Source organism: Salvelinus sp. IW2-2015, unplaced genomic scaffold (assembly GCF_002910315.2).
Source record: "Salvelinus sp. IW2-2015 unplaced genomic scaffold, ASM291031v2 Un_scaffold2359, whole genome shotgun sequence".
Taxonomy (NCBI): Eukaryota; Metazoa; Chordata; class Actinopteri; order Salmoniformes; family Salmonidae; genus Salvelinus; species Salvelinus sp. IW2-2015.
The window spans coordinates 101461-111622 of record NW_019943684.1 but is presented as its reverse complement, the minus strand read 5'-3'; the positions used below and the strand labels follow the sequence as shown (position 1 = coordinate 111622).

General features: G+C 43.6%; 1 protein-coding gene across 6 annotated transcripts; it reads left to right on the top strand.

The window, feature by feature from the left end:
* The first annotated feature begins 212 nt into the window (after positions 1 to 212).
* LOC112073774 (metastasis-associated protein MTA1-like) lies at positions 213 to 5204 on the top strand. Of its 6 annotated transcripts, none has more exons than XM_024141006.2 (7): positions 213 to 708; positions 855 to 1016; positions 1108 to 1136; positions 1439 to 1569; positions 2261 to 2288; positions 3423 to 3465; positions 4180 to 4303. In XM_024141006.2, the coding sequence occupies exons 1-7, from the start codon at positions 618 to 620 to the stop codon at positions 4212 to 4214; spliced, it is 519 nt and encodes a 172-aa protein (XP_023996774.1). In that variant the 5' UTR covers positions 213 to 617; the 3' UTR covers positions 4215 to 4303. The 6 variants fall into 6 exon arrangements, with proteins under 6 accessions (XP_023996774.1, XP_023996777.1, XP_023996775.1 ...); XM_024141009.2 differs by having other exon boundaries at positions 2236 to 2288; positions 4180 to 4268; XM_024141007.2 differs by lacking the exon at positions 3423 to 3465 and having other exon boundaries at positions 4180 to 4322.
* The last annotated feature ends 4958 nt before the right edge of the window (positions 5205 to 10162 follow it).

Here is a 10162-nt window from a genome sequence, read left to right as displayed (position 1 = left end):
CCCATAATCCACCTTTATACATGTAGTCATCTTACCCACTGCTTACATCTACCCATAAACCACCTCATACAGTAAGTCAATCTAAACAAGCTGCTACCATCTACCCATAACCACCTCATACATAAGTCATCTACATGCTCTACATCACCAACCATACAGAGAAATGCTACATTCTACCCATACCACCTTCATACAGTAATCATTTCTAACACACTGCTACATCTACCCATAACCACCTCATACAGTAAGTCATCTAACACACTGCTACATCTACCCATAACCACCTCATACAGTAAGTCATCTAACACAGTGTTTCACTCTCAAACTGCTTTCAACTCATACTGCAGGTATTTACAGTTTTATTAGCAGTTACTATTAGTTGGTAACAGTTAGTTTCAGAGCTTTCAGATAAATTCGTTATTAGAGGTTCACCAATTCAAAACAACTACACAGCATGCCACAGGCACCAGTAGATGAAGCAATGTTCATATCTTTTCTCTGTCTGAAACATTCTCCGTATTCTTGACTGAATGACATAGTACAGCTGCTTTGTCTGTCACTGGCGCTGTTTGGTGATTGGTCAGTAGTAGAGCTGCTGTGTGGTGATTGGTCTAGATATGTTGCGGCTGTCGGAGGGACAAGTCGGGCGACCGCCCAGAATCCGGACCGCCCAGAGGAGCACCCTGACCAGCGTCCTGCAGTTCCTGGGTAACACACGCAATGTCTAAACAATGGACCAATACGTGTTTGTATGACATAAGAGTAGTCTCTAAGGAATGACATTCTCTTATGACAACAAATAGAAAAAAACKGAGTAATATGGGTGGTCAAACATGTGATGCTATGTGTTCCAGAGTCCCGCCCCGCGATACACGCCCCCCGTTCTCRCCGAACCCTTGGCCTGCAAGCCCCACCCCCTCGCCGCCTCCTCTCTTCTCTMCCTCACGGTCCMCATGGCCTTCTGGGTAAACGCAGCTTCCACCACCACACCAGAGCCGAGCCAGAGAAACGCCCAGGTACACAAACACACACACACTTGCACACACACCTACAATCACACACACTCCAACTAATCTCTATCATGTTGTCTCCTGTGTCCTTCTGTAGAAAACCCAGGCCAGACAACGGTACCAGTGGTGAGTAACAGTTTCTCTTTTACTAAACACAGGACTTTAAATATGTGGTGTTCCCGCCTGACTACATTGCAGACGCAGAKCTCAAATCGCCTGGATAGGTGTTTAACATGTCAGCTGACCACATCACATATTATACCAATCTGCCCGTAGACCAACCATAGACTTCAAATACAGACATTTAAGGTTGACTCTACAATATTACATCATTAAGCATGGCAGTTTTTTTTTTATTGGATAATCAGGAGTTGCTCGTATTTGATTGTCTCGTTCTGGAGTAATTGTTTGTGATTGGCTCTTCCCAGCAGAACGGCCGTAGCAGTGGAGGCGGGGGGACGAGGGGCAGTGCTAGGGGTGGAGTCATGATTAGGAAGAGACGCCCAAACTTGATCGATGCCCCCGATGACAGCTTCTTCTTTGTCTCCCGGGAGACCAGGTAGGGGTGGCCTTTGATTGGCAACTGGCCTGATGATGCGTGAGACCGTCTTGCGTGTGATTGGAGAGTGACGGCTTATTATGCCTGTGACTGACAGCTGACTGGACTGAAGCAGCTGTRTCCTAACAAGCTTCAACAACCCTGACTCACCAAGCACAGAAATAGAATTCCAGAGATCAGCGTGTAGAAATGTAATTAATAAGCAGATCACTGCTGTTGGTTGAGATTCATCAGGAGTTGAGTGAGCAAACTGGGCCAAATTAGTCTTCAGATATAGTTTTTCTATGCAACAACTTGCTAGGGTAAGGGTTAGTGGATAGTTAGTTGAACATATTTTATAGGGGACTAACAAGGAGACAACTGCAGGGTTCTAAACAGGATTGAGACTGAGGCCACTGCCAAGCTGATGAATGGGACTCCACAGGTAACCAAATATTCTCATCTCATACAAAACACACTCACATGATGTAATGACTCTTAATGTGCACAACACCTGGGTCTGTATTCAATAAGTGTCTCAGAGTAGAAGTGCTGATCCAGGATCAGTTCCATAAAATCTTGCATTATCACTCCTACTCTGAGACTCTTTTGGGAATACAGACCCTGACCCCTGACCTCTTGTGCCCTGTTGCATCGTGGGTCGGCGTGTGTTTCCCTTCCTGTCAGTGACTGGCTGCTTGTCTCATTTCAGTGCTGCAGCCGTTACACAACTGCTCACGGTAAGCCCCCCACCCCGCACACACATGCACGCTCACATGCACACACATACACACATGCATACACACACGTGCCCTGGGTTACCTGTGGAGTCTGTTTTCTCACTTGTGCAGCATACAGTCCAGTCAACTTGATAATGCACTCACACACAAACATACACACACTCACTGTGTCCATGAACCATTGCCACCCGCATCGCCCCCCCGGCTTCCCGGGATGAAGGGTTATTTCAGACTAACTGTCTGAGATTGACCAGGTTTCAGTGGAAATATCATTACTGCATTACTGGAGCATCCACTTACATCATCCGTGTGTGTGTGTGTGTGTGTGTCAGGAGACCTCATCTTCCCAGAATCACAGGAATAGAATATGCTAATGAGTCTCATCACTTTGGCTGACTGACACTAATGACAGATGATGTAGATGCTCTATTCTTTATTAGAACCAATCAGAGCTCAGCTAGAGGTCAGGTTGTTGGTGTGTGACCATAGCTGTGGGAAGTAGGGGTGGAACCCCTGAAAGATAAAAAAATACATAAAAATAATAATAAATACCAATTTTCCCCAAATAAATATTTTCACAAAATGAGTGCAATGACCCTTTAATAATGCTGTATTAGTAGACCTACAGTGTCTGTAGTGCGGGCAAAAAAAACGCAGCACCCCAAAACTACTTCCCATGGCTATGCGTGTGTGTTTCTAAGCAGGTAGACATTAGTCTCCATTAATAATGTTCCAACATACACGCCTGCACAGGTAGAAGCATCGGTTGGGCTAGGCAGAAATGGACTGGTAAAATCCATCCAGAGCCTTATGCGTTAGTGCCCTGGCGTAAACTTCCCCACCGKACGCAAAATTGGTAGCTAGCTAGATGGAGCTCGCGGATAATATTTTCAATTAGTGTATATCTCAAGTGAGTAGTTTGCGCCATGACAGCTAACGTTAGTGGTACAAGCTTACAACCACTATAATTAGCCTAGCTACTGCGTCGGCCTTTGGTCCGCCTCTGTCATGTTACCGAGATCATTTTTGAGCACAATTCCCGCTCACATTTTATGCCCGCCCCCAAAAAATCTCCCTTTTCGAAGTCACCGAGAAAATCCACCATGTTCCATAGAACTATTTCTGTTGCCCTAGGTCTGGAACTTCCGAGACTATGAAATAATATATTCAGCAAAAGGTACTTTCACACTCATACATTTTCCATGACTCTGTGACTGGTCCTGCCTCACTAGATGGAGTGATCAATATTACAGATTATATCACGCAGAGAAGCTCTATTACAGTCATCACTCTTTATAATAAACACTCAGTCATTCACAGGACAGCCCTCAGGACCCATCTCTCTCTCCATCTSCCTCTCGCTCTCTTTTCTTGATGCGGTAAAACACAATGGCCTAAACAACACAATATGCACGTACACGCCACATGAGGCTGCTGAGGGCAGGACSGCTCATAGTAACGGCTGGAACGGAGCGAATGGAATGGCATCAAACACAATGAAACCATGTGATGTATTTGATACCATTCCACTGATTCCGCTCTAGCCATTACCAACAGCCCATCCACCCCAACTAAAGTGCCACCAACCTCCTGTGATACACTCTCACACACAGTGTCTATATTAGTCCGCACTAATTCAATCCCAGCGTTGTACTGGAGGTAATTGATGTGTTTTTCTGTTCAGAGAAATGATAAACAGAGAAAGAGAGAGAGAGAACGAGAGAGAGAGATGCTGCTGCTGCTGCTGTAGTAATCGACTCCCTCGAACAACAGCCCTTTACTTAATTTCTCTCTCTGTCTATCCCAATGTTTTAACAGTGTTCTAATGTTCTGTTGAGTTCCCCTCTGATGTCATGTCCTGTCTACCTGATGTCGTGTCCTGTCTCTCCAGGAGGGTCAGGCGGCTGCTGTCTCGGTCCCAGCTGAGGCGCGCCTGTCGACAGCCCTGTGAGCAGATCACCCTGCGCAGGGCATCCCAGGCACCACCACAGGGGCCGCTCCTCGCCCCTCCACACCCCCACCCCAGCCTCCGGATGAGGGGACCCATTGTCATCCACGACTGACCCCTGACCTCTGACCCTATCTCCCTCCCATGCCTGTACCCTGCCTATGCTCAGCTCGACATGCAAGACCCCAATCCTAGTTTCACCCAGCCCCGCCCTCCCCAAACGCCCCCCTTTAAATAAAATAAAACGGTGAACCTCTGGACTCTTCGGAATCTGACCCTTCACCTCGGCAGGAAGTGATGTGCTTCGTTGCCGTGGAGACAGACATAAWGGGGTTCCCACCTGTACAGATCCAACTCCCCTGGGACAGAAAACCAGTGAGTGTGTGAACTTGATTATGTTTTTTCTTCTTCAGTACCTACTGCATGTCAGTGACTGGTGGTTGTGAGCTCTCCTCGGTTTGTCAGAGAGATCTAAMCTGATATCAACTAACCAGATCGGCTGAATTTAAAGGGATGGTTTGATCACAAACTAGATGGTTAAAGGGATTGGATCACTAACTAGATAACTGCATCCTACAGTTCCACGACACTGCTAACTTCTGAGTCAACAACATAGAAATACGCTCCTCTGCATCTGAGCCATTGTATATTACTATACCGATTGCAACTCTGTACAGTCTAGACATTCTGTTTTATGCTCTACCTAGCACTGCTATAGGCAGAACACTTCCTCTCTCCTCAACGGAACCTGGGACTGTCATGACAGATCTAATCTGATTTGGTATTCTATTCCCTGTGTAGGGCACAACTTTTGGCCAGAGCCATCTAGTGCCCAAGGGAATAAGGGGCTATTTAGGACGTCCCCTGCAGTAGCATGCCACTGAGGTCAAGCCTCCTGATTTGTTTATGTTGGTGTTCATGAATGTCACGTGTCGAAATATGCTGATTAAAAACAACAGTTTCCTCTACTTGTCTCCTTTATGTCTTCTCATCTTCTCTCCGTATCTCCTTGTRTCCTTTCCTTCAGAGGGCCTGAAGCTTAATTTAATTCAACACTCCAAGTCCCAGGGCCAGGGATCAGTATGTATGTGTGTGCGTGTGTGTGACTGTTTGTTATGATGGATGGGGGCTGGGTTTTCAGGTTTGGGTATTTGATATCGGAATGACGTTGTCAATATCCCATGGAAACACAGTAATAAACACTACCAGAGAAGACTGAAGACTCTGCTCAGAGCACCACCAATCACACGCTGAAGATTACAGCACACCGCAGGGATGTGTCTGTGTGTGTTAGCGATTTGAACGGACTACAAGTATAGGTGTGTGTCTGTTCGTATGAGAAAGATGGAACTAATGTTTCGGTGTGTTATGCTTGGGTTGTTTGGGTGAGACCATAACATAAAACAAATACACCACCTCCCTTTCCCCCTCCCCTCCCCTCCCATTGGTTTATGTGTTATTTCATGGAGGGTGATTTCTCATATTCTGCCTCYCAGCCTTCAACACAGATTTAATGGCAGTCTGTTCCAGTCTCATTATCACACATAAAGAAACTCCATACCGACGGCCAGTGAATGATACTACACAATACGGGACACAGACGGTGGGCATACAATACAAGACCTATTGTTAACAGAGGCATTTCAATAAAAAACCCTCAACCACAGACGAATACAGGAAATGGGGTATGAGAATCATCTTGGCCTCAGCATACTGGTAAATGAACAGTAGCCTAATACACTAAATGCACCCTGTCTCTACAGTGTGCTTAGTGGGTGGTAGGGCTGATCCATCAAGCCCCACGGTGGCGCACCATCGGTCCCTGTTATTACAGAGGACATTAGGTATTTAGAAAGAACGAGCAAACATATTATTAGAAAATCGTTTTTAGCTTTTAATCCCCATTAACCTCTTTTCTGAACCAGCATTCTCTATTCTGTATACTCATCTTGGTAACGTTTTTCTCTCCCCTCTGCAGTAAGTTCACTACATACGTCCCAGTCATTCGTACATATCGATACAATTAGCTGCAAGCTACCAAGTTGTTACAAGTAGAAAAAAACGGTAGAAAAGGAAAAATGACAGAAAACGTCGACATTTCCCCTAGGCTAGGCAGCTGCTTAGGCTACGTTTCCCCCAAAGAACAGACGTGACATTCTTAAAGAGTGTTTCTGTTAGTTAACGTGTGGTACGTATACARCAGTATTCAGTAGAACTATGCCGGGGTTGTGAGTTCGATCCTCACCTGGAACTGAGCGTTTTTAACGGTGCTCGGTTACTGAACCGCAGAGAAGAAGTTGTTAAAAGGTGAAAAAGTACACGCTACAACGGTGTATCATTTGCTCTTTTGCACACCAGTATTTTTACTTGCACACCCTCAWCTGCACATCTATCACTCCAGTGTTAATTGTTAAATTGTAATTACTTCGCCACTATGGCCTATTTATTGCCTTACCTCCTTACTTCATTTGCACACACTGTATACAGATTTTTCTATTGTGTTATCGACTGTACGTTTGTTTATCCCATGTGTAACTCTGTGTTGTTGTTTTTGTCGCACTGCTTTGCCTTATCTTGTGCCAGGTCACAGTTGTAAATGAGAACTTGTTCTCAACTGGCCTACCTGGTTAAATAAATGAGTAAAATTAAAAAAATTATGCTGCGGGATTCGGCGTAGCTGCAACTGGACTTTCCCGTACTGAAAACGAGTGTAGTATGTTGCAAATACAGGAGTTTCAAAACGGCTATCTTTATTTTTAAGGGTTAATTCAATTTGTAAGTGCTCATCTCATCTGTAGAATACACAACTGCTGCTCTGTCATATCAATACGGACTGATCTATTGTTTGTAAATACTCATCTGTCCGTGTTCAAATTATAGACATTAATACCAAATACCTCTTCAATTGCTGCTCAACAGCACACCCTACTTGTAAACAGGAGAGAAAACGCTGAACATTTTCTGTTTATATTAGGATTGTTGCAACTGAGATTTATAGATGGTCTCTCTACCGGTTGGAAATATATTACTTTAAAGGTAAAAGGAAACATTGATTTACTGCTGCAGAAGGTAGGGATTTTTTTCCATTGTGAATATATCATTCTGTCGTAATGAAAGTATAACTTGCCTAGTTAAATGAAGGTTAAATAAATACAAATAAAATAAATGAAACGCCTGTTACATAATCATAACAATGCAAACCTAGTATGATCTGTCCTTCTCCACCAGAGGGCAGCACTACTCTAACCCCTCCCCCCTCCCCCGTCTATTCCACACCCAGTCTTCCCAAACCTTTGTCCCAGTGCCACAGTACAGGCAAAGATATTCATAACCCCTTTCATCTGTGGTATAGGCCTACATATCTTGTCCCAGTATTTTCCAGTATCAACTTCTCATGGTTACAGCTTCTTAAACCTGAGTTAGGGCCATTACAAAATAGGTATATTCAGACGATTCAGGAAATGAATAAAAATGTAATTAATGACTTAAACTGACCAGTATTTTCTATAAATATATTTAAATTGAAAGGCAAACTTTTGTGTTTTCATGGCTGAGGCCGGCCACAATGTAGCCACAATGTAGCCACAATGTAAAGCTAATGTAAAGCTAACAACATTGTTAAGGGGGAGAACCACCAAGTATGACTTATTAAATATGTGTGTTCTTTCTATTAACAATGTTTCATTGTGCATTCAAATGTTTGTGTGTGTGTGTTTACATATATGTATAGCTCTGTAAGCTGTGTAAACTGGGAATGAACATGCAGAAGATTGTAATAATGATGTGACCTAGATGTCTTTGATCTCTGAACTGAAAATGAGAGTGTAAATCTGTGTCCCTTACCTCTCCTTCCTCCTTCCCTTCCTCTCCCCCTCTATCCTTTCTTTCATCCGGCCCAGGACACAATCAGTGTGTCTTTATCTGTGTGTGTGTGTACCCTGAGCCATGAAAACATAATGGATTAGTGCTCAGATTTCAGGGTGTGTGTGTGTGTGTGTGTGTGTGTGTGTGTGTGTGTGTGTGTGTGTGTGTGTGTGTGTGTGTGTGTGTGTGTGTGTGTGTGTGTGTGTGTGTGTGTGTGTGTGTGTGTGACACTGGTTCTCTCCCTTGCAGATTAGACAGAACAGTTTTTAATTTAGGATTCTGAGCCGCTGCTATAAGACTCTAAATCCCCTATAGGGTTCAGCGCAACACAGCCTCTGCCTGACCCCTTGTTTCTCTCATACATACAGTACCAGTCAAAAGTTAGGGCACACCTACTAATTTAAGGGTTTTTCTTTATTTGTACTATTTTCTACAGTGTAGAATAATAGTGAAGACATCAAAACTATGAAATAACACATATGGAATCATGTAACAAATCAAAATATATTTAATATTTGGCTTTCTTCCAAGTAGCCACCCTTTGCCTTGATGACAGCTTTGCACACTCTTGGCATGTCTTCACTATTATTCAACAATGTAGAAAATAGTAAAAATAAAGGAATAATCTTGAATGAGTAGGTGTTCTAAAACTTTTGCCTGGTACTGTACTTACATACATAAATACATACAGTGCCATCGGAAAGTATTCATACTCCTTGACTTTTTCCACATTTTGTTACGTTACAGCCTTATTCTAAAATTGATTAAATAAAACCTTTTCCTCAGCAGTCTACACACAATACCCCATAATGACAAAGCAAAAACAGTTTTTTAGAAATTTTTAGAAATGTATTCAAACTAAAAAACAGAAATACCTTATTTACACAAGAATTCAGACCCTTTGCTATGAGACTCGAAATTGAGCCCAGGTGCATCTTGTTTCCATTGATCATCTTGAGATGTTTCTAAAACTTGATTGGTGTCCACTTGTGGTAAATTCAATTGATTGGATATGATTTGGAAAGGCACACAACTGTATATATAAGGTCCCACAGTTGACAGTGCATATCAGAGCAAAAACCAAGCCAYGAGGTTAAAGGAATTGTCCGTAGAGCTCCGAGACAGGATTGTCTCGCACTGATCTGAGGAAGGGTACCAAAACAGTCCCTAAGAACACACTGGCCTCCATCAGTCTGAAATGGAAGAAGTTTTGGAACCACCAAGACTCTCCCTAGAGCTGGCTGCCCTGCCAAACGAAACAATCGGGGGAGAAGGGCCTTGGTCAAGGAGGTGACCATGAACTCGATGGTCACTCTAACAGAGCTCTAGAGTTCCTCTGTGGAGATGGAAGAACATTCCAGATGGACAACCATATCTGCAGCTCTCCACCAATCAGGCCTTTAAGGTAGAGTGGCCAGACAGAAGCCACTCCTCAGTAAAAGGCACACGACATCCCATTTGGAGTTTGCAAAAAGGCACCTAAAGACTCTCAGACCATGGTCTGAATACTTATTTAAAAGTGATATTCAGTTTTTGCTTTGTCATTATTGGGTATTGTGTGTAGATTGATGAGGGGGGAAAAACTATTTAATCAAATTTAGAATAAGGACATAATGTTACAAAATTAGTCTGAATACTTTCCGAATGCACTGTACAGACATACACACACACACACCCCTAACCCCACAGCTGACCCGGAGCTTGTGTGTGTGTGTGTTTGTCTGTGTCTGTTTGGGGGGTAARCTGAGATTGAACATCCTGAGATCAGAGAAGAATGATCGAATTCTACCAATGATAATCCTACATTTCAGCAAATGAAATACCCACTCCACACTGGCCTGTGGCTGTGTGTCACAACGCTTGTTGGCCTCGGCAAAAGCTGCTGTGGTATCTGATGAGTTGTTCATAATAAGACTGATATTAATCCTGCTGGGAAACACCAAGAAACACTACATGACAACAGGCTCCCCTGAGTCTTACACGGAGGGGTAATCTCTGATATTAATCCTAAAGACCTCAGACTGTCTATCTGCACTGCCTATCATACAGCTGCACCCTCGAG